Consider the following 24,751-nt stretch of genomic DNA (forward strand, 5'->3'; position numbering starts at 1 on the left):
GTGGCTTCCCGGTGACGGATTTGCGACTTCCGGATACCGTAGCGTAGCTTGAACATAGGGCTACAAGATGCAAGTAGCGGTTGGGCCTCACCATGGCTTGTGGGTGTCCCAAAGAGGGTGTTACTTATGCTTGGTGAGATAGCAAATACTCCATATTGTTGGAGGTATGTACATGACCCAAAACCATCCCAACACTCTTCATTTTCATGCTTCCCATGCATAATAAAGAGAGCTAGCTGCTCCTTTCTTCTCCCTTAGCCATATTTTTCTACTCTACTCTCTTTAATAGCTCATCATTACTTTCTTCTTTTTACTCCATCTCTTCCATACATTTTTCCCTTATTTTTAGGATCTATTACCACTCTCATATGATAGGAGCGTAAAATGCGACAAATATACTGTGGAATCCTTTACACTTTTCTTAGCTATTTCCTTTAAAAAGTCAGTTTTAACTTTGTTTTCTTTTTAGGTAGTTCGTGGAGTGATTCAAGAGAAATAGGAGCTTAAAGGGAGCAAAGAAGCCAGGGACCGTGAATTACTGATGAAAAGGACCAAGTTGAATCACTCTTTTAGCCGGAAACTACAAGGGAAGTCCACGGAAATCGTTGTGCAAAACAGTTGCTGCAAAGCAGAAAACTGCAGTTGCAGAATCAGCTTTCTGGGAACGGTTTTGAGGAGCAATTCTTGCATCATTCCAGCTTTGTGTTTCAAGAAAGGGCCAGCGATCCTTGAATAGATGATGTTATAATTTAACAATAGTTAAAGAACCGGTTGAAACCATCAACGAGGTAGCAGGAATTCAAGCTCGAAGTAGGCTTCCCAATAAGGCAGAAACTATCAGCTTTTCACGAAGCTTTTTGGGAGATCTTTTCCGGAGATTTACTTGGAGTTTTTCCAGAATTTTATTAATCATTCTATAAGATATGATGTCATAAAACACGTTGGAGTCAGGAACCATCCAAAAACATGGAAAAACGAAGTCGTTCCTTGTCCAAGAAATAAGCTTCAGAGATAGAAATTGAGTCCCAGTCAAAACAGGACAGTTTGGCAGAAATCTTCTATGGACGGATTTTGGGAGCATTTTTGGAAGGTTGTTGATGCTGAAAATTACAAGGAGAGTTCTAGAATGATTCCTCAAGATTTTGGGAAAATTACTAAGGAGAAATCCTTAAGCAACTAGGGGAGACTTTCGAAGCAAAATTGGAAAAGGAAACTTGGGCTGTGTATTCCATACATATAGAGACTCTGAACATGTTGCAAAACCCCCATCTACTGCACCATCTTTTGCCCTAAAAACCCTAGTTCACAAAGTCCTAAATTCCTCAACTTCAAGAAGCAAAAACCGTGCACACCATCATCCATCATCACCAAGCCTTGCCGTGTACCATCTTGAAGGAGTTCTTGCGTCCAAGGCTGCCTAAAAGTGAATTCGTGGCTCTCATCTTCTTCCTTTTACGGTTTTTACTCCTTTGTAATTCAAACTCATATGTGTTTAGTTGTGAATTTTAAGACAATGTGTGGCTAATTCACTTTTGTTAGGGGTGAGGTTTGAAGCCCCTAAGACATGTTTTTGACAATATTTTGATTCCTAATTTTGTGATTGCTTTGTTGTGAAATTGTTTATTTGGTTTTGGTTTACAGATAACTCTTGCATGTTTATGTTTTATGAATGCGCACATAAAATATTATGATCATGTGAGTGGGGCAAGAAATAGGTATTTTAATCTCCTAAACGGTTAATAATGCTTGTTTCAATGGTAGTAAAACCTATAGGACAATAGGTGGAACCGAATAAAAAGGATTGCATGCTAGGTAGGCGTTCCACACTAGTTTTGCATACTTGTTTCAATCAAACTTCCACATGTGATTAATGCTTAGAATAAATTGTTGATAGGATAGTGTTCTATACCTTGATTGTTTCTTCTAAAGGCTTAGTAATGGTGTGTTCATCTTGCTTAAGTAATCTAGGGAAGTAATAAGAACTTATGCATGCGTTCATGATTTGTTTTTGATTGAAACCTTTTTCACGACTTAGTAATTGAAGCTAGGATGATAAATATTCGTCTCAAGCATGTTTTGGTGGTGGATTTCCGAGGTCCTAACAACTTCATCATTATCTTTCAAAACCCTAAATTCAAAATCGTGTTCTTTTCTTTGTTTTATGTTTATTTTGTTTAAAAAACCAAAAGCCCCCAGTTCAGTTCGTTTCAGGATTGCAACGCCCTCTTCAATCATCCTCTCTGTCCCTCCATCTTTCTTTCTCTTTTCTTTCTGTTGTGTGACGTTTTCTTTAGTATTAGTTTTGTTTTCTTTTGTGTGATTAATATAGTTACCCTCAATCTCTGGCATCGAACGATCCTTGCTTATCCTTTACTACTGACGACTACATCATTGCAAGATTAAGTTGAGCGTATCATCATACTCCACCTCCATGCTTCTTACAATGCTTGAGCTGCTATCTTTGCTTCCATTCATCATTTTACTCATCTCTCTCTTCTCTATATAAGCATCCCTTCATTACACTCTTAAACCATCACCTATTCCACCCATTACATCTTTTTTTCTCTCTATCTCCACAACAAAACCTCCATCTCCACCTCTCAAAATCCAAACCCATAATATCCATACTCCCCTTACTACTCCATCTGCTCCATCTTCCACCACCATAAACTCCATCACTACCACTCAAAATTAGCCAAAGAAGCATCATATCTTCATCTCCATTCCATTCATCCACCATCAACAAGAAGTCCATCATCCATCCATTCCACCATCAAGAAGAATCCAAGGAGCAATCAAGGAGGACAAGGAGGAGCTAGCTATCAATTTGTCAAGCTTCAACTAGTTCACTCTTTCCTTAAACTCCTTAATTTTCCTTGATGTATTTTAGATTTGGTGTTAATTTCTATGAATATGAGTGAGTAGTTACTTTGTTGGGGCTAGGGTTGAAAGCCCTATCCAATCTTGTATGGATTGATGCTATAATATGATGTTATGCAATTTTCTTTAACATGCTTACATGCTAGTTCAAGAGTTGAATGCATATGCTTAGACTTTACCACTTTGAGTATGTGTGTTTGCTATGTCATGATATAATGTTTAGAGATTGGTAACCTTTGAATGTTAAAGCATGAAAACATACTAGGTGTGCATGTAGGGGTTTTGAATTACAATCACTTAGAGATAAACTTGGTTGGTTTGCATGATTTCTTCATCTCCAAACTTTATGCACTTAGGGTAATGCACTAGATACCTAACCGGATTTAAATGCATGACTTAAGTAGTTAAGTACTACACCCGAGAGGGGTTGCTTGATATCACAAAAGAAGCATGTCCCTTGTCATACCCGAGAGGGATACAATGAGAGAAATTGGTTAATTAATTTAGCATCATTCATATAGAAATGCATCAATACTTGCAAGGGAGGTTAGTGGTAGACAATCTAAATCCTAACTTTCATCCATTTGATCACTAGTTTAGTTTAGAGTAATTTAGTTTACATTTGAGCATCTAGTTGTTTTCAATTCAAAACTATCTTCAAAAACCAAAATCAAATCACTACTACTCCATCTTGCACATAGTCACCATGAGCCTAGATTTCCTTGTGAATTTAGGTTTGTGATTGTACAATTGCATATTCTAGCTCTCCTTAGGTTCACACCCTAGCTAGTGAAAGGAATCCAATCCTCGTGGGTTCGACAACCTTTCTTAAATCCCTATACTATTACTTGTACCTCTTATACTTGAGGAAGGTTATTTGGCTAACAAGTGTTCAATTAAATCCAGAATATGTGTCTGGCCCAAACTCTAGGTTACTTGACCTAGTGGTAATATGGTTTTAATTAGAGATAATCTCGGAGAATCTTAGAGATATCCATTCAATGTATGATTACCTTTCCTTGTACAATTCAGATTCTATGCATTGTAATCCTCTATATAAAGAGGCCCCTATTATCAATGAAAGTACACAACAATTCTCTCTCAATTTCAGTTTTCCTTAAACAAAAACCACTTTTTCCTTTCGTCTAAGGTACCTTGATGTATGCCATACCCCCCCCTTTTTTTTTTTAGTAAATTAATGTAGTGAAAACCTATTGAACTGATTAATAGGTTATCCACTTAAATGTAGACATGTGTCATTTTTAAAAATAAAATTTACCATATTAACAATATATTCTATCTTGATATGTAATATTGTTCAAAAACATATAACAAATATGTTCGTGGAAAAAGACTTTTTTGAATGGAGTATGTAGAGTGTGGCAGGAGCCAACTTTCCTTGACTTGGTGCATCACATATGTTCCACAGCAATTGGAACTGAATTAGAAACTTTTTGCTTCACAGCTTGGTGGCTTTGGAGAAACAGAAATCTAAACAGGTACAGTGAAGAGAGTTTGGAGCCAGTAGAGGTTGCATGTTTAGCTACGGAGTGGCAGAATGAGTTTGTGAGTTTGGGAGTTTCGAAACACAAGTTGAATACAACTAAGTACATATCCAGGTCAATTGGAAACCTCCACAGCCGGGGCACATCAAACTGAACTTTGATGGGGCTTATGATGCAAAAAAATGGAGTTTGCGGTCTGGGGGTTGTTTTCAGAGATAAAAATGGAGCATTGAAAGGTGATATGGCAGTCCCACAAGTTGGTAACCTCTCCCCAAGATCCGTAGAAGCATTGGCATTATTGCACGGTCTCAGATTTGCGGTTCATGTTGGTTTCACTAATCTTGAAGTTGAAGGTGATGTCCTCTCAATCATCAATGCATTGCAAGATAGTTCGGAGGACTTTAGTTCTGAGGGTCATTTAATTGACGAAGTTAAGTTTTTATTCCAGTTTTTATCTATTTGTAGTAGCCACTTTGTGAAACAAGAAGGCAACAAGGTTGCCCATCTTTTGGCAAAAGAGGCATTGAAAGTTAGTCAACCTTTACTTTGTTTGGAGTCGGGGCCTAGTTGGCTTCATCAGTGTGTCAGTATAGATTTCCAGTTTGAAGTCCAGTGTGGTCAGTTCTTTGCAGCAACTACTCTTTGTTTGGGTTTAGGGTTATGAACTTCATTTTATAAATGTAAATAAACCGTTAGATAGAGTTATGAATGTGTAAATAAATGTGTCTACAAAAAATCAACCAAATCCATAATCATTTGGTCACTCAAAATTGTGTAAATAAATATAAACCGTTAGATAAAACTAAAACAAACATTATACTAATCAAATGGTTAAATGTTTTCTATTTGGCCAATGTTTTGTAGGATTGGTATGTGTGCAGGTAACTAGAGAATGAATGGTTTAAATTATTAAAATACATGCTAAAAATAAAAACATCCTCACTTTTTAAGTTTAAAGAGGTCCTCTCTTGATCATTCCTCTATAACATCTTCACTTTTTAAGTTTAAGGAGGTCCTCTTTTGATCATTCCTCTACGGTGGAACTGATATTGAATGATTCGAATCCCTAAGAGAATTCGCTTGGGGACGGTATCTTGTCACTGGTGAAGCTAGCTGGAAGTTTTGTTGAGCATAATTGATGCATATATTGCAACCTTGTATTACTGGGAAAAAAAAAATCATGTTGTTAGGAATATTGTACGGATCAAATACATATCCCACAGTAGATAAGTTGATTATTCAACGTTTTGTTCACTGGATCAGAGGGAATATGGAACTTCTCAGTTATATATACTACGCTTTTCTCGATGACATGTTATATTGAACTCCAACTAAGTTATTAAGGGAAGGATGAAAGATTGAGAATGTGGAGTATTGTTGTACATTGAAAAATTGAGACATTGCATAAGAATTTAGAAGAATTTCAACATCTCCACTCATTGTTAATTGATTTTGGTTGTAATGCTCAAAGTTATTTAATTATGGTATCATAGTGAGTTATTGTATGCGAATCAAATGATCCGGTTACACATGTTGCATGTCACTCAATATAAGTAGTCCACATATTTGGCTTGAATTCCCCGCATGACAGAACACTAGCGTTGTGCCAAAATAGTTTTGGGTGTGATGATCAAGAAATAATTTTTCATTATTACAAGTAGAATGCATATGCATGAGAAATAAGCTCCCGTTTAACAAAGCAGTCACAGAGTTTAAAGCGAAGTAAAGGGGCTTCCATTCTGAGGTTCACGAAAGATGGCCTGGGTAACAATTCTTCTGATGGCTGGAATTGAAGTGCTTGAAGAAACACTTTGTTGTAGAAATTAGCAGTTAATTGTGCAGAAGTAGCTATTGTAACAATGCCAACTACGTACACGCATGCAGGAGGAAAGATTGAAGAGTAGCCATGCATGCATGCCTAGGCTTTTGATAATTGTGCAGAAGTTCGATTGCTGATTACTGATGAACATGAAGGTGCGTGTACGTGCTTTCAGTTTATATGATATTTTCCTACATAGTAGGTGATGATCTGGTCTCATGGACTAATGAAGATAAAATAACTTCTTGTTGTATATGCCGTATGCAGTAAGATCATTGGTAGCTGTAAATATAAAATGGACCTATTGTTAAACATAATTGATTAACTTGTTAATTGCTTGTTGATTAAGTCAGATAATTAGCTGTTAATAGATCAGATAATTAATTGCATCATTGCATGTTAGTTAGGTAGTGACCTATAGCTGTTGTTCTTACGTAAGCACTCGTACCACGTATTCATAGGGCTGACCAATCACACACATGCATGGGGTGTTTTGAGTATATCATTTAATAAATGAAAGGTAGTTTCAAAATTTTAGAAGCTCAGTCCCACCTAATTTTTGAGTTTTGATTGGACAGCCTTACCTGACACATGACATGGGTCCCTTACGTAAGAATTTCTCATCTGCACTACTAGGAGGTTGTAAACTCCTCTCTCTTTGTAACGAATTACTAGACCAATAAGAATATACCTTTTCTCTCTTAGCTTCTGCATATTTTCTTCTTTTTTTATTTTTATTTTTTATTTTATATGAAACTTTCACCTATTCCAACAGTTTAAAATAGGATTCATTGATTTAACAGATGCACCATGCAAAATTAATTGGTTTTATGCGACAAATGCTTACAAAAAAATTAATTATCACCCGTTGATTGTGGAAGGGAGTAGCTAAATCATTAGAAAAAAGAAAGATTTATCACTCTAGCAATCAACCTAAGGACGTGCATTTGTCGGTCGAATTAATATGATAAAATTTGCCGAGTCCATATTGACAAAATAAAATAAAATTGCCAAGTCAATTTTGAAATATATTATGAGATATCAAGGAGATGTATATGACCACACTAAGAGAGATCGAAGATGTGTTTTGACAATGCAATCATGTATCTCTTTTAGTTTAAATGTCAACGGTTTACAAGGAGCTATCAAGGAATTACATGCAATTAATTATATAAATTCAGGGGTACTGTTCATCGGTTGGAAGCTAATGTTTTTAAGTCGATCCAATCATATCGATGTTCAAATGGATCTTGGCCTGGATTTTTAAAATGCAACTCGATCTGGAGTATTCCTCACTAGTTAGAATTCTATCCCTTACAATCCCGCGTTCATTCACCTGAATTCAATTTGTGATAGATACTTATTACTAATTGTATGAAACATGACATAGAAACTATCATGCAGCATCAATAAAAATACATAACTAGACATGATTAATGATTTCGGATTTAATTCATTACATATAGAAACGAATATGTTAACAGATAGTTTTACGAAATTCATTGATCGACTAGCTAGGACTGCACCTATTATCCTCCTCTCTATACTCTTTATTTCGATAATTTATATAGTGAAGGCAGAGCTAGCTAGGGATGCTTGTATTAGCCCATTTCTAGCAATAAAAGTGAGCGACAGTGAAAATGAAATCCAAATATCTTGACTTTTGGGGGAAATTGAAACGATTGAATAACTAATACTAAAGTCAATTAAGTTTATAGCAGTTGTATCACAGAGTCGCCGCCGGAGGTGGGCACTAACAAACATATAAACTAACAGAGTCGTCGCCGGAGGTAGGCACTAACAAACATATAAACTAATAACATACTTTTCAGGCAGGAACTAAGCAGTATAGAGAAAGGACCTTTATAGTTTTTCCTTCTCTTTGGGGTGTACCTAGTTAAGAGACAAAAGTGTAGGCTAGCCCTTATTTATTCCGAATCTAAAACCGCCTAGTTCATTCTATAATGAATTTTTAATTTATATCTAAGACGTTACCTAGTAACAGACCACAATACTATAACGATGAAGGAATAACTCTTTTTCAATAAAAGTCTTAAGATTATATGAATATGTGTGTGTTTGATCAAAAGGTTGGAGGAAGTCCACGATCTCTGGAGTGTAAACGTGTACAAATAATTGAATTAGTGAACCAGCTACTATATATTATAGAACTGGTTATTATTCATAATTAAACAATGAACCTTCTGAATAAATGAATAATATGACAATTATAATACAAACATGGGGAAAATAACAGTATTTTATGATCACCTGATCTCTATATAAACACCTCTTCATCTTGTTGTATCCAATTCAGAGTCAGTTATATCTCTAGTAGCTAGTTTACACCAACTATGGCTGGTCAATCCGTCTCTGTTTGGGTCGTTATTGTTGCTGCAGTAGCTATTGTGATGATCCCTACGTGTACTACAGCACAACTTGATACCGATGTATATATGAAAGCATGTCCTCAGGCATTGCCGATTATCAGATCAGTTGTCAAATCAGCGATTAATCGCGAGGCACGCATTGGAGCATCGCTACTACGACTTCACTTCCATGATTGCTTTGTGAATGTAAGTTTAAGGTTCACATATGTTCAGGGGTTATTGCACAGTTTTTCGTTATTTCGCGACTGAAAGAGCATTACTATACATTGTTAGCATATTCTTTAACAATTTAAACTTTATTTTGAGCTAATAATTAGCTTACCTTTTTTTTTTTTGGGTCTGAATAATTAGCTTAGCTTACTAAAATATTGTTATTAGCATATTCTCTCGCAACTTAAACTTTATTTATTTGAGCTACAAGATATCAAACCGTTGGTTGAATTTTGTTTTAATTTGAAACCTATGCATGTACACTAATATTCGCAAATTAATGCATGTGACGCATTGATTAGTATGAACTCTTGATGATCTTAGTGGTTGTAATTGCAGGGGTGTGATGGATCAGTGTTGCTGGATGACACTGCTAACTTCACTGGGGAGAAGACGGCACTTCCAAATCTGAACTCCATTAGAGGTTTTGGCGTAGTCGATGATATTAAAGCAAACCTCAATAGCGTTTGCCGTGGAAATGTGGTCTCATGTGCAGACATCTTAGCTGTTGCAGCTCGTGACTCCGTTGAGATTGTAAGTATGCAAAATCTTCCGATCGATCTTTAAAATGATTACATTAAACTCGATCAGATGGATACTATATCTAAATTGAGAGTCTCACAACATAACATGTCATAAAACATTTCCGTTCTTATGTTAATATGTGTTTCTGTTAATTAGTTGGGAGGCCCGTCCTATTCCTATGAAGTATTATTGGGTAGAAGAGATGCAACAACTACAAGCATAAATGATGCCAACAGAAACCTTCCTCCTCCGGTTTTCAACTTCCCTCAACTGCTTTCCAACTTTCAATCCCATGGTTTAGACCTACAAGACCTAGTCCTTCTCTCGGCGGGCCATACCATCGGACTAGCTAAGTGCACCACCTTCCGGGCAAGGATTTACAACGAAACCAACATAGACCCTGACTTTGCAGCCTCCCTAAAACAGGGTTGTCCGGCAAACGGTGGGGACAACAACATGGCACCTCTGGACTCAACTACAGCGAAATTCGACACTGTTTACTTCAAGGCTTTGCTAGAGAAAAAGGGTCTACTCCACTCTGACCAGGAGCTCTTTAAAGGCGATGGTAGTGACAGTGATAACCTGGTGCAGCATTACGCTAACAACCCGAATGACTTTGCAGTTGATTTTGGAGCTTCCATGATCAAGATGGGTAACATGAAGCCTCTCACTGGATCTGATGGTGAGATTAGACTCAACTGCAGGAAAATCAACTAGCTATACTAGATATACAAATCCTATAAGCTAAGATATACCCTGGAAACTGAAGCCGACTCTTGTATATTAAATCCATATGATCCCTTGGGTATCTAAAATTATGAGTTAATTTACAAGTGTAATGAATAAAACATATAAATTGCATGCATTTAATCAAAGCAGCGGAGAGTTGATGACAATCCTGATATTATTCAGGATGTCCTTATAGAGAATGGTTGTATTTCACACGAGGTTCAGGCTCCATGTCCCCCTCATTGTACTATCTAAATATTAATAATAATATAGGAGCCCTTGCCAGTTTTTAAAATAATAATGATTAAAGGGAAATTCTAGTGTGCTGGTATGTATCCCATACCCACACTTACAAAGTGAGAACAAATTTGTTCTCAAAATTGTAATTTGAGTCCTACTTTGTGTAATCTTTTGTTCTAATAATGGTAATTACACCTCTTACGACACTTTTACAAGTTTTGAACAAATTCGTTGTCAATGTTGTAATTTTTGTTCTCAATGTTGTAAATAGTGTAAATGAATATGATAAATTTTGTTCTCAATGTTGTAATTTTGGTTCAAATATTTGTAAATTTTTGTTCAAATTTTTGTTCTCATAATGGTAGGTACCATAGCTTGTCTCATGATTAAATACTTGTTACTCCTCAAACTTTTGCCTGAAAAACAGTTTAGTCCCTCGCCTTTTAAATTAAATTGGATAGTCGAACAAGTTCACAATAGGTCTAAAATGACTATTATACCCTCATCTCCTCTTTTTTTTCTTCTCTTTTTTTAATTTCTTTTTATTATTATTTATATATAGGATTAAATTCAGTTTACCCCCTTGAGGTTTGGGGGTAACTTCATGTTAGTCCATCTGGTCTCAATTTAATCAGAAACACCCCTGAGCTTTTAAATTTCACTCAACCGTGTCCAATTTGTCAAACTCCTTCCAAATAAGACGTTAACTGTGATGATGGGACCCATTTTAAGGGCTAAAATAGTTATTTCACGACACAAAAAAAGATAACAAAAAAAACACCCACTTTAGGCCTTTAGGGGTACACTTTAGGAGTAAGACGTCATTTTGGTTTGTTGCCCTCTTGACTCCCCTGAATCAGAAATAGCCTAGCAGTTCTGCGATAGGGTGTGGGTTTAAAAAATTAAACACCACTAGCAGTTCCAGCGAAAATTGGGGCATGGGTTTAAGCTCAGTATACTCCACCAGCAAACACACAGAACATCCCTAATTTCAACCCAGTAATTTCGTTTACACAAACACCAACCACAGTCTGCTCCTCTTCTTGTTGTGGTTCAGCGAAATGTGGAAGACATGATCGGCGACGACCAACGTCAGACCTTGTTGATAAGAGTCATCAGACCACCAACAACAATCCATAAGGAAATCAGAATTCTACAGACTCGGTTTAACAAGAGAGATCCCATCTTGCTCCATGACAGAATTCTACAAACTGGATTGTGGTACTGGAAATGGCCACTACGATTGATCCCGTACCAAATTCCTACATCCACCATCAATCCCAGCATCAACGAACCAGACTCCAAATCTGAACTAACTGCAGGCACCCGACCCAGACTTCAATTGGGCTCACAATACCTCTCTCGTTTTTGCCAAGTCGACCTCCATTATAGCCCATCTTCATCAAAAATTTCATGCCGATGCCCCTTGTGTGTTTCTCCAACTCCCCAGTATTCAGATCCCAGCGTCATAGGATTTCACAACAGACCTGACGGGCACTCACGGCGTTGCAGCCACGGTCTTGCCTCATGCGTTTTCTAGAGCTGCTGTTGTCTCCATCGTCATGGTCGTGGTTGGAGGAGGAGGAAGCGAGAGCGAAGATACAGACATTTCCGTCTGAGGTCTCAACGACGCGTTGGACATTGTTACCCGTGCGCTTGCGAATGACGATCGGGTTCAGAACTCTCCATCGATCTTATATCAGATTTAGATGTGCAGAGGCTCTCGTATAAACCCCAAGTGACTAAGAGAAAGAGAGAGATTGACAAGAGTGACACAAGTAGAGAAAAAATGGGGTTTCTTTGATTTTGTTATGTGGGTGCTGGGAAAATGGAAAATGGGCTTCTGTATCAGATTAGGGAGAGGAGGATCAAGGATTCAAGGAAGACGGGGGAGGTTTTTTTTGTTTTGGGTGAGATTTTTTTGTCTTGAAATGACTCTTTTAGCCCTTAAAGTGGGTCGGTCGTCAAAGTTAACGTCTAATTTGGACGGAACTTGACAAATTGGACACGGGTGATTGAAATTCAATAGTCCAAGGGTGTTTATGATTAAATTGAGACCAGAAGGACTAACATGAAGTTACCCCTAAACCTCAGGGGGGTAAACTGAATTTAATCCTTATATATATTTACTCTCTTTCTCTCTTTGTGTTGGTGTAGGCGTACTCCGCCATTAGTGCAGACAATCGTCCCTGATTCCCTTGTTGCCCAGTCTACTACGTCCAAAGCCCCTCCCGCGACTCCCACAATGACGAGAAGGCCACCACATCTTTTTAGTCCACCCCCGTCCTCAGCCCCGTCGACTCCCCTCCCCACTCCCAATCCTTTGTCAGCCACCACTCCCGCGACTCCTCAGCCATCATATGATTCAAAAAACAAACTGTATCCCAATTTCAATTGCTATACCAACATCAATCCATCACATTATCACCTCTACAAAAAACTAGACAGGAACAAACACTAACCTAAAGCCGAAAAACCCGACTTGGTTACCCTTCCCTCCTCTTCTTTCCACTACCACCACTGCCCCTGACCGCCACCGCATAATGCCTCTGCTCAGTTGGTCCACCCAGAGTACTCCTCACCAGCAACAAAAAGTAAAACTCTTTATCCCTAATCTGAAGCAGATCCTGTGAATCGAGCTTGACTGGAAGGTTTTCAGGGAGGTGGAGTACTCCCTCCAAGAGGCAACAACGCTTCTCGAGGACCTCTAGCTCAAAGCGGCAGTAGGTGAGGTCATAGAAGATGCGCGCGTGGTGGCAGAAGATGTTCATGTCGCCGCCGAGGCTGAAAAGGTCGACATCCACCGTTGATTCTTGGAGTTGCGACCGAGGATTATGGAGTAGTACTTGCCTTGGAGCTTTAGGGGAGAGAGGGAGAGAGAGAGAGAGAGAGGGAGAGAGAGAGAGAGAGAGGGAGAGAGAGAGAGAGAGAGAGAGAGAGAGAGAGAATATAAAAAGAGAGAAAAATTAAAAAAAGATGAAATGAGCAGTATATATAATAGTCATTTTAGACCTATTGTGTGAGAATTAGATAGAATAAGGATTATCCCGTTCAATTTAAAAGGCGAGGGACTAAACTGTTTTTTAGGCAAAAGTTTGAGGAGTAACAAGTATGTAATCATAATAATAAATAAAGCAACAGAGTGAAGTAATTCGGGCTTCACACAACCAAAACCAATTGACAATGGTTAAACTTGATCCATATCCTTATATTGGGTAAAGCTATGGTACGTTAACATTTCTCATACATGTCTTATTTTATGTAATATCTACTACTTTGAGAACTTATATTACCACTTTGAGGACTCATATGACACTACTACAAAAATTGCATCAGACGACACCTCTCAGACGACACATTACAGTTTTCTGCCGTCTGATTGATTTTTTTTTTTTGGACGTCGTTTTTGTAAAACCTATCGTCTGATATGAAATTATGAATCAAATTCAGACGACCTTTCAGGACAGAACTGTTGTATGATCTTAAAAAAATTGAGCGGCAACTTTCCCACCATGTTAGTGGTGCCAAATCCCATCTTAAAGTCAAAAATTTTGCCCAACAGATGCTAATCATACAACAAGAAACAATAAAACTGTGGTATGATTTATACGATTGACAGAAAGGAGGGAGATTTCCCACCATGATGTTTCCTCCAGCTCCCCAAAAAGAGAAGCCAAATTAATAGGAGACTAATCTCAAATTTAGACGGGTGCATTCATACCACATTCTTAGACAAATCTGTTGTGTGAGTCCTTGTCTAAATTGATAGGCTCTCATTGAACCCGGTTGAAACCCTACACTTAAGCAAAAAAAAAAAAGGACAAAAAAGAACTAAAGTAAGTAGACTGACACAAATACCGAAACCTTCTCTCTCTCTCTCGACAGACCCGATCGAAACAGGCCAAAGCCCTTTCTCGACTCGCCTCTCTCTCAATAGATGACCCAAAACCAAAACCCTAGCTAGCTCACTCTCTGGCCAAAATGTCACTCTCCCAAACCAATAGTGTGATGGTAGACCGCGAACGGGATTGAGACGTTGAACTGAGATCGATTTTATTCAGCTCGACTCGATTCCCTTGGAGCGAAGCTGTTGGAGAAATCTGGTAAGACTCAGAACCAGGAGCGAAAACTCAGAACTCGGAGCTGACAAAGCCGGCCGAGCGTGTTGGTGAAGTGAATACACATATGCAAGACCGAATTGTTCGCGCGCCTCCATTTTTTTCCCACATTGAATGCGATTTCAGGTATTAAAACTTTCTTTCTGTTGATTCTCTCCGATTCTGTAAATGAGTTTTGATTATTACGTCCTGTTTTCCGTTGAGTTCTCTCAAGTTCTGATCTTTTTCTTGTAATTATCATGGGGTTAACTGCGCCTAGTGTTTTATGATGAGGACCCAAATTTGTGGATGGGTTTCTGGGTTTCCTCAATCATCATAAGCCTCCCGAGCCGCGGATCCGACGAGTTCAGGCCCTTCGTTCGACCTCTCCTCGAGTTTAAATTCTGGTAGTTTTGACTTGTTCTTCCCCATGAACATCTTCTCCAACCCAATGCCAAAGGTCAGTGCCCTAGCTCTTCCCCAATCTAATTCTTTTGAATTTGAGTTGAATTTCAAGCACTTTGTTTGCTAATTGGATCTGAATTGTGCATGTGATTCTTAATTTTTGTTACAGAGACTTTCGGGAAAGCAAGAGAGAAATGGCTAATGGTACTAGAGGTAATTTGTTGATTTCGGGGTCTGGTGATCGTTGATCATGATCCTAAGGTTAAATTCATATATAGCATGGAAATTGTAATGTCTGTATTGTGTTTGTTAATGATATTGGTGGATTGTAAACTATTGGAATAATTGAGGAATTGGGGTTTAGTTTTGGGATTGCAATGCTTGAATAGACTGGATTAGATTTTGTGACTAGGTGGTTTTGAACTGTGAAAGTACTCTTATTTCAGGTTTGTTAGCCTTGACGTTCGTTGTTGGTTTCATAGAGCAGCGAGTACCTCCCTCTCCTTGCAGTGGAAGGATAACAGGTTGGTGCCTCCCGAATCCACCATGACTTGCTAGACTCTGCCAATTGGACCTTAATTTTTGTGTTTGGCTTCATTGACAGTTCCCCTGCTAAGGTGTGTTTATTGTTTTGCAGCTTTTGCTATATTTTGTTTGTTTGCCCTCAGAAAATTGTAGTTGAGAAAGATTTCATGAGAACAACATGTGTAGTCTAACTAATGAAAATTACAATGCTTCATGTTTTGAATGTGCACAGCAGACGTATGAGGCAATCACTCATAAATCATGCAGAAAGGGGAAACGTTAACCATGTACGGAAATACAGGACCACCCTTAGGATTTCAGCTCCATACACCCTGTTATTGGAATTACATGTTGTATGAATTCAGACCATTCTTGCCTTGGAAAGAGCTTTTCCATGGAGATTGGCTTAATTTTAATGCTCAAGCATTTTTGCAGAATGGTATGTTGTTCCGTGAAGTTTCCCTCCTTTTTGTTTGTCATACTGATGCATTATTCTAGGTGCATGCATGTGTCTTTAATTTGTTGCTCCAGCTAAGATGTATGGAAAAGAAATATTTGTTTTTGCTTGGTTGTTAACTTTCTTGTTATGTACATCTTACAGGCATGATTGGGACAAATTAAATAACATGATATCCTTTCAGCTGAAGCAGGTACGTGGGTCTTCAATTATTTATGGTTGTCACATATATTCATGACCACACGTGCACAATGCATAATTCTATTTCTTCTCTTCCTGATTGCCTGATTTATGAAGATTCTGTCAAAGTATCCTGATGCAGAAAAGACTAGTGAGCAGCAAATTACTACTTTAGGAGAAACCTACCTAGAACTGGTGAAGAGGTTGGATGAAGGTATTCTCATTCACCTGATCATATAGGAGATTCACTCTATTACTATGTCGTTATATATGTTGCTTCCTTTTGTTATTCCTTGAGAGCCGTGTGCTCTTTACACCGTACACTATCTCATGTACTGACAGTCTAGGCCATTCTGGGTTTGTATGAAAATGGGTTGGATGGTACTAACTGTTGGGGGTTTTTGGCCTGACTGATAACTGGATGACTGGAAGGATCATCATTCACAGTGGAAGATGTGAAGCGGCATCTCTCTTTTAGTTTAGTTTATATTTTCTTTCCTGTAAGCTAGTTTAGTTTATGTTGCTATATAATATAGGTGTTTGTGTTTGCGTATATATATGCTTAGGACCAGAATAGTATAAATTTCTTTTATACTTGGAAGAAATTTGGTTTATTGCTGCTTCATGTTTTATATAGCATCAGTTTTGTATTACCTTAGATAGAGGACTAGCTATCTATTACTATTGGTTGAGGTTTAATGCCTTATTGTTGTCTACTTGCATGTTCTGTTGACTATATGTGCAATTTCTTATCTATCTTGCATACTGGATATTAGCTTATTAAGCTAACTTTGGTTTTTCTGTGTTGATATTACAGATTCTCATGGCACAAAGAGCAAAGTAAATGACAACAAGTGCAAAGAATGGAAAGATATTGTTGACACGTAAGTATTGCTTAATGATTGTTTATATATTGTTAGTCCTTTCTATTGTTGGTCAGCAGAGAGCTTATATATTGTTGGTTCTTATGTTGGTATGCTTTTATACAGTGCTATATCAATGTTTAAAGGGGAACGCAACAAGAAAGGACGGAGCTCTGTTCAATGGAAGAACATGGCAGTAAGTAGTGTTCGACATAGTTATTTCCTTTTGAATAATGAATTAGTCAATAATTATAGTAGTATATGTATGGTTTTGATTGATGGTGCGCGCTGTCTATTTTTTAGGGTATTCCATAACAGCCAAACGACAAACAGTGCGGCTATTTTGTGATGAGATATATGAGGGATATCATCCATGATACAAACTTGTCATTTGCAGATAAGGTAATTGCATGAAACTTCTTAATTTGGATGTTTGCTGTTAGTTTTTCAAGATAGTTTTGTTTTAGTTTATCAGATGGCATTTCTTTCATTGTTATTTTCAAACTATTACAGTGGGCTAGGAGAGCCAATCATGTTTATGGTCAAGTGGAAATTGATGAAGTGCGTAATGAGCTTGCGAGTTATGTGTTGAAAAACATCCTCAAGCTGTAAAGTATGCAGTTGCTCAAGCCCTAGAAGCTGTGAAGTGAAATAGGCTAGAAATGTATTTTTGTGCTCCAAAGTGACAATCTAAAGTGCATTTCTTCACTTATTTTGCTAGTGGAGTAGCTAGTATAGATGTGCTCCATATTTTGGTGTTGGAGTAGTATAGTGCTCCTTTTTGGCAATATTGTCTAATACATTTCAGTACAATTATGTGGATTATAACAATATTAGATATATATTGGTAATTACTGTTCATTTGGTGATTTTTGATTTCATCTTCTGCTGTACGTACACAATGTTCACAACAGCCATACAATAAAAACTGTTGTGTGAGAGTAATACAGATCACAGATGCAATCAATGTTTTAGTTGTGTGAATAACAGTCACACAACAGTTTTAACAAAAAAATGACTTCTGAATCACCTTCACACAACAGTTTTAACAAAAAAAAGACTTCTGAATCACCTTCACACAACGGGTTCTTAAGTTGCACGTCGTCTGAGTGACGTTCACACGACAGTTAATGATGTCGACAAGCTATCGACAGCTTGTCGACATGCTGTCAACATGGATGCCGAGTTCTTCAGACGACAGTTCTCCAAATCATGTTTCATCAGACGGCAGCGAGATATACGACAGTCAGCTCCGTATCAGACGACAGTTTTTAGCCGTCGTCTGATTCAATTTTTGTACTAGTGTGATAACTAAAAAATAGTCCTTATTAAGATAAATAATGTCCTCGTTAGAGCAAGTTCACCCGTTGGGTCACCAGGTCACGGTCACCAGGTCACCAGGGCAGGAAACTATTCACTGCCACTGGATCTTTGCTTCCACCCGTTGGGTCAGGGTCACCAGTCAGTTACTGTTCATCGAATATTTTATTAATTTTTTTTTGGAAAATGAGAAATGTATGATGTAAATAAATAGTATTGATAAACAATTTGAAAATGCAATCAAAGAAATTTTTATTGGTAGACAAATTATATGTCCACCGACACTCTTTTTTTTTTTTTTTTTTTTTAACTCCACCGACACTTTTATCCCATATACACCACCGAATAAGTTTTTGAAAAGTGTGAAAATATTTAAAACTCCACCGACACTTTTATCATGTACACCACCGACAAAGTTTTTGAAAAGTGTGAAATTTTTTTTAACTCCACCGACAATTTTGTCCACCGACACCACCGACAAGTTTTTAGAAAAGTGTGAAAATATTTAAAACTCCACCGACACTTTTATCATGTACACCACCGTTGGGGTTTTTGAGAAGTGTGAAATTTTTTTTAACTCCACCGACAATTTTGTCCACCGACACCACCGACAAGTTTATAGAAAAGTGTGAAAATATTTAAAACTCCACCGACACTTTTATCATGTACACCACCGTTGGGGTTTTTGAAAAGTGTGAAATTTTTTTTAACTCCACCGACAATTTTGTCCACCGACACCACCGACAAGTTTTTGAAAAGTGTGAAAATATTTAAAAATCCACCGACACTTTCATCACATGCACACCAACGACAAATTTTTTGAAATGAGTGAGTGATAACCCACCGACACTTTTATGTGTGAAAAATTTCAATAAATAGACATGATGTTTTCACTACATACACACACCATCCGAGCTTAACAAACCTTCACTCTTTTCATATCTCTAGCATTACATATTTCCTAAATTTCCCTCGTTGCAATGAACAATTTGTGGGATCAAATTCGACGGTCTCAGGATGAAGATGATGAAGAGATGATGGCCACCAACGCCATTGTCATGGCTGCAGTCGCAGAAGAATCTGGAAACCAACACCGAGGGCGCGGTTCTCATCCGGGTCGTGCACCAAATGAGGAACGATTTAGAGAAGAAAGGGGCAAAGGTATGTTGGCCGACTACTTTGTCGACCGGCCAGTGTTCAAAGATCCGGATTTCCGAACACGTTACAGGATGAGTCTCAATCTCTTCATGCGTATATCTACTGACCTTTGCCAGTATGATCGTTACTTTGTTCAAAGGTCAGATGCTACCGGCAAAGTCGGACTGCTTCCGGAGCAGAAGATGACAGCTGCCTTGCGAATGCTTGCTTACGGTGCAGGGGCAGATCAATGTGCTGAGTATTGTCGGATGGCGAAATCCACCTCCGTCGCAGCCCTTCAGCACTTTACACGAGGAATTGTTGATCTTTACTCAGCAGAATACCTCCGCGCTCCTACTGCAGCCGACCTCAGACGACTTCTTGCCAAAGCTGAGAAGAGAGGTTTTCCAGGAATGATTGGGAGCATCGACTGTATGCATTGGCAATGGAAGAATTGTCCGACAGGTTGGGCTGGACAATATAGTGGTAGGAAACAGATCCCCACTATCATCCTGGAAGCAGTCGCATCTTACGACACCTGGATTTGGCACGCATTCTTTGGAATGCCCGGGGCATGCAACGACCTGAACGTCTTGGCAAAGTCTCCGTTGTTTGATGAGCTTACCGCCGGTAGAGCACCTCTGATCCAATTCCAAGTTAACAACAGAGCTCACAATCTAGGGTACTATCTCGCCGACGGTATTTATCCTCGATGGGCGACTTTCTTGAAAACTGTTCGAAATCCTACACGCCCCAAGGAAATCGAGTTTGCAAAGGCTCAAGAGGGGTATAGGAAAGATGTAGAGAGATGTTTTGGTATATTACAGTCACGGTTTGGCATTGTTAGAGGAGCTGCTCGTGGGTGGCATAAAGAGGACCTTCGATACATTATGTTGACGTGTATTATATTACACAACATGATTGTCGAAAATGAACGACCTGAAGACAGCGATGATGAGTTGGAGTCCGATGATGAGGAGGATAACAATATGAGGCCCAGGATTGCTGAGGTATGGGAGGGACCAACCGGTAGAGACTTTGATCCTGTTGGTAGAGATGCTCATCATATGAACGGATTCATGGACCGCTACCAACAAATTAGATCTGAGCACAGTCACTCCAACCTTCAGGAAGACATCATTCAACACTTTTGGGAATTTCAAGGCAATAGGAGTATCTAGATCTGCTATTTGTGTGTGTTTTCTATTAGTTTTTATGTTTTTAATTATGTTTGTGTGGTTTCTACTTTAGTTTTTATGTTTTTAATTATGTTTGTGTGGTTTCTACTTTAGTTTTTATGTTTTTAATTATGTTTGTGTGGTTTCTACTTTAGTTTTTATGTTTTTAATTATGTTTGTGTGGTTTCATTTAGCTTTTCATTTGTATTGGCAATGGACAAATAAATTTTCATTTCATCAATCTAATATTACATAAGTGAAAAACCAAGCATTGAAATCATAACAATACAATTATTTAAAATATATAACTCCCTAATTTTCCTAATCCTCATCTTCATTAGGAATCCAATTTGTGTTTGTGGGGTCATCCATATGGTTGGGGTTGGTGGATTCACCCGAAGAGAAAGGTGGGGAAGGGACACCACCGGTGAATGGTGGTTGTGGGAAGCCACCGGGGAAAGGAGATTGTGGATAATACCCACCGGGGAAAGGAGGTTGTGGATATGCACCGGGGAAAGGAGGTTGTGGATAGCCACCGGGGAAAGGAGGTTGTGGATAGCCACCGGGGAAAGGAGGTTGTGGATAATATCCACCGGTGAATGGTGGTTGTGGGAAGCCAGATCCACGGGTTGCATCTTCAGCTTCTTTCTCCGCAATTTTTTTTTGTTTTCTTTGCCAGTAATTCTTTTTGGTTGGCGTCATCTTACTTGTGTCCATCTCCATAATACGCTCTTCCCTCTCTTGATTTTTGAATTGTTGATCTTGAATATCCAATTGCAAGCGTATATAATCTCGTTGTTGTTGGTCACGGAGATGTCGAGCATATTCCTCATCACGTTTCTCCTTGGCAGACAGCATTGATGTTTGGTTGGTTGCTATAGTCTCCACAGCGGCTGTCAGAGGACTGGAATCATTAGATGCTTTCTTTCCTTTCCGAAGAGCTTCTTTGGCAGCCTTCTTTCCTTGAGGCCTCACCGAAGGATTGGGAGTTGCATCGGCGTTTACCTCATCTGCATCTATGTCCAACTGGACATGAGAATCAGGAACGGATTGTTGTGTGTGCATCGGTTCAGTTCCTCCCCTGGAGGTTCCTCCAGCCGAAGAGGAATGGTTTGGAATGTCATCAAATTGTTGAAACCCCTTAACAATCTCGTAACATTCTAAACTAATGAAATCACCTTTTTTTGGTTTTCCTTTCGATTTGGTCATCGCAGCTCTCCACAAATCTTGTGCTTGACGTACCTATTTAATTTAAAAAAAAAAGTATCAATCTATTAGTACAAATATAAACGAGGTACAATGTATCAACTATTTAAATATAAGGTGACTATAATGTATAATTTAAATAAAATGAAGTCTAAAGTATGATTATGAAGTACTAATTTGAAGTATAATTATCAACTAAATTTTAATATATCAACTAATAATTTAAAGTATAATTATCAACAAAATATTTCAACTAATAATTTAAAGTAAGATGTATCAACTAATTAAATTTTAATATACACTAAAAGAATCATAAAATTAATATTCGTGTTACACTACAAATTCATACCTCATCAATCATATTCGCACCACTCTTGTACCACAATTTCGCTTGCCTTAACGCACAATGCCAAGCATAAAGTTCGACTTTCAAGGTTTTCCACCTCCCTTGAAAAGCTTGCAATGTTCGGACATATCCATCCCAATGTTCGGCATAGTGTTGGCGTACCTCTATCCATAGATCATCTTTTCTTCGATCCGTACCGATTGCCGGATCTTGGCTAACAGCCTTCCAAGACTTGCACAATTGAATGTCTTCAATAGTCTGCCAACGTGTCCCGTCAATACTTGGATTTCCTACGGGTTGGACAATCGTATTGCCTCGTACACTCATATTGGAATCAAAAAATTGTAGAGTATGAAAGCTATGAGGAGAAGGAACAAAAAATTTTGAGGAAGAAAGATGATTTTTTTGGTGTGAGAAGTAAAATAGGAGGTGAGGTATTTATAGGAAATTGTAGTTATATTTTTTTTTGTTACCGTTGAAATCTAACGGTATTTTTTTTTTTTTTTTTAACCCCTGCAAATCGATTTTGGAATGTCAGCCGTCAGATGCATTTCAGTTTCATAAGCAACGGTCCAGATCTGTGGACCATTGCATTCAAATCTGCAAAGTAGCCCAACGGCTACACGCCACGTCGCCGCAGCACGCCAGAAGACGACAAAAAAACGGCGCTTCACTTTCCCCCCGCGGCGCGTCTCCCCGAGCGTCAGTTTTTTGGGCCACGCTAGCATCCTGGGTCACGGGCTCGGTCACCCTCCTACCCGAGTTCGTGACCTGGGCCTCCCACTGTTGTTTTGCCCCAAGCCCGGTGGAAAGGTGAATAGTGAGCTGGGTCAAGTTTTTTCCTGCTTTTGACGTGGTGCCCGGGCAATAGGATGCCCGGTGAACTTGCCCTTAGAGTGGAGTAAGTAACTAGACTAAAGTCCTCATTAAGGTAAATAAGATTCTTGTTAGAGTAAACAATAATGTTCTCATTTGAGTGATTAAGCAACAGAGTGAAGTAATTCGGGCTTCACACAACCAAAACCAATTGACAATGGTTAGACTTGATCCAAATCCTTATACTGGGTAAAACTATGGTACGTTAACATTTCTCATACATGTCCTATTTTATATAATATCTACTACTTTGACAACCCATATTACCATTTTGAGGACTCATATGGTAACTAAAAAGTAGTCCTTATTAAGATAAAGAGAAAAATGCACCAACAGTTCCTCAATTCTTTTGCACCGGCCAGTTTGATACCCAGACTCACAAAGCTATCAATGTGATAACTAGAGTCTTATATTGCCATCAACGACATACCTCCGTCAAATTTCAGTGACGGTTCTGTTAAAAAGGTGCCGTGGCAAGCACGTGAAAGGAAAAAAAAAAGACAAACATGTCTTTTTACCCAAATGGCAGAACTAATCAAATTTTTTATTTGTTGTTTTTATTTTTTATTGATAGAAATATCAATAGAGGATAAAAAAGGAATAAATGGGCTGAAGTCTTCTTGGAGACCCGAAAGTAGAACCGAAATCGGCCCTTCATTTCAACAAAACGCCGTCATCTGTGCCCAGCTTGCCGGAGGACTCCGATTCACTTTCTCGGCAACCCCATGGTACGCTATGGCGATAGCCAAACGGAGACCCAGGACTCGTTGCTGATCCAAATCTACGACCAGGGCTCTACCTACTTTGGAGACCACTCCCAGAACTAAGATCTCAAGGCTATTACTGGGTTCTAAGCCTTTTCGGCTAACTCGGGCTAGGAGGTCGAGGACTCGGCTTCCATGGCCAGGACTCAGTTCGCTGGTACCTAGTTTACAGGTCAGTTGGTTGAGTCGATTGGGTAAGCTTGGTATTCTGGGAAGTCAAAAGAAAGGAAGAACTGAGAAGTCTTGGTATTCTGGGTAAGCTTCTTGCTCCCGATCGATTCACCTATATTCAATCAAACCCATCTCCGATTTCACTTGAAACCAAAGGAAGCCGCAAACTTCAGATCAGATTTAGAGACCAGCAAAGACATTCAGATCGATTTCATTTCTGTTATCCAGTATATATCAAGCTTGCTTGATTGGAAATCTGGGCAAGTCGTACTTAATCAGACAGTTGATAACATCAATTCCTGGGATCCTTACCTTAGAATCACGTTAACATTTTCTTCAACGAAGGTACAAATCACATTGACTAAAGCTTAATTGCAGATTCAACAATTGTCGAAGAGGGTGAAGGCCATCCCAATTCCATGATTACCTGTGCGTTTTCTTGCTGCAGTGCTCGACATCAAGTTTGGTTTCAATTGTTGAATCTGGGGTTGAAGTCCACAAAGTTGTCAATTATCCAATAAACAACAATGATTACGAACTGAATCAAACCAATTCCCTCGTCCTTTCGTATAAACTCACTTTCTCTACCTTGAACCTTGAAGAATGAAAAGACTCCGAGAATGAGGTAGGAAACGATAAGTGATAGAATAGGAGTGGGTGATACCGTGATAGTCATTTCAAAAAAAAAAAAAGAGAGAGAGAGAAAAAAAATTTATCTAAATAAATAAATAATTTCAAGGGCAGATAAGTCATTTCTCTCTTTATTTTTCTACATGTGTTTGCCACGTCAGTTTTTTAACGGAGGCGTCACCGATTTTTGACGGAAGTATGTCGTTGGTAGCAATATAAGACTTCAGGTATCACATTGATAGCTTTGCGAGTCTGGGTATCAAACTGACCGGTGCACAAGAGTTGAGGGACTGTTGGT

At 38.6% G+C, this 24,751-nt stretch overlaps 3 protein-coding genes and 1 long non-coding RNA gene across 9 annotated transcripts; 3 read left to right on the forward strand and 1 right to left on the reverse strand.

The window, feature by feature from the left end:
• The first annotated feature begins 8,469 nt into the window (after positions 1-8,469).
• LOC133733271 (peroxidase RIP1-like) lies at positions 8,470-10,313 on the forward strand. The gene is made up of 3 exons (XM_062160914.1): positions 8,470-8,780; positions 9,144-9,338; positions 9,486-10,313. Exons 1-3 carry the CDS (start codon positions 8,559-8,561, stop codon positions 10,044-10,046), a joined length of 978 nt encoding a protein of 325 aa, XP_062016898.1. The 5' UTR covers positions 8,470-8,558; the 3' UTR covers positions 10,047-10,313.
• Positions 10,314-14,149: 3,836 nt separating this feature from the next.
• Positions 14,150-17,686, forward strand: LOC133732065 (uncharacterized). 6 transcript variants are annotated; one of them, XR_009856920.1, is made up of 11 exons: positions 14,150-14,542; positions 14,676-14,855; positions 14,970-15,013; positions 15,247-15,417; positions 15,558-15,764; positions 15,927-15,975; positions 16,080-16,176; positions 16,780-16,846; positions 16,952-17,021; positions 17,129-17,227; positions 17,339-17,686. It is a non-coding gene; the product is annotated as an uncharacterized LOC133732065 (long non-coding RNA). The 6 variants fall into 6 exon arrangements; XR_009856918.1 differs by having other exon boundaries at positions 15,561-15,764; XR_009856919.1 differs by having other exon boundaries at positions 15,561-15,764; positions 16,092-16,176.
• A 1,439-nt stretch (positions 17,687-19,125) lies between these two features.
• LOC133730291 (uncharacterized) lies at positions 19,126-20,463 on the forward strand. The gene has a single exon (XM_062157913.1). It carries the CDS (start codon positions 19,126-19,128, stop codon positions 20,461-20,463), a length of 1,338 nt encoding a protein of 445 aa, XP_062013897.1.
• Positions 20,464-20,739: 276 nt separating this feature from the next.
• LOC133732989 (uncharacterized) lies at positions 20,740-22,417 on the reverse strand. Its single transcript, XM_062160585.1, has 2 exons — positions 22,016-22,417; positions 20,740-21,702 (listed from the first exon to the last, which is right to left on the reverse strand). The coding sequence occupies exons 1-2, from the start codon at positions 22,337-22,339 to the stop codon at positions 20,782-20,784; spliced, it is 1,245 nt and encodes a 414-aa protein (XP_062016569.1). The 5' UTR covers positions 22,340-22,417; the 3' UTR covers positions 20,740-20,781.
• Positions 22,418-24,751: the final 2,334 nt, after the last annotated feature.

This window comes from Rosa rugosa, chromosome 2 (assembly GCF_958449725.1).
Source record: "Rosa rugosa chromosome 2, drRosRugo1.1, whole genome shotgun sequence".
Lineage (NCBI taxonomy): Eukaryota > Viridiplantae > Streptophyta > Magnoliopsida > Rosales > Rosaceae > Rosa > Rosa rugosa.

Bases quoted from the DNA above. Each gene is read 5' to 3' on its own strand.
- LOC133732989 (XM_062160585.1), bottom strand. From the start codon at position 22,339: ATGAGTGTACGAGGCAATACGATTGTCCAACCCGTAGGAAATCCAAGT. The intron at 21,703-22,015 runs GTATGAATTTGT...TAAATTAAATAG, and splicing joins GTGCGAATATGATTGATGAG to GTACGTCAAGCACAAGATTT.
- LOC133730291 (XM_062157913.1), top strand. From the start codon at position 19,126: ATGAACAATTTGTGGGATCAAATTCGACGGTCTCAGGATGAAGATGAT.
- LOC133733271 (XM_062160914.1), top strand. From the start codon at position 8,559: ATGGCTGGTCAATCCGTCTCTGTTTGGGTCGTTATTGTTGCTGCAGTA. The intron at 8,781-9,143 runs GTAAGTTTAAGG...TTGTAATTGCAG, and splicing joins TCCATGATTGCTTTGTGAAT to GGGTGTGATGGATCAGTGTT. The intron at 9,339-9,485 runs GTAAGTATGCAA...TCTGTTAATTAG, and splicing joins CTCGTGACTCCGTTGAGATT to TTGGGAGGCCCGTCCTATTC.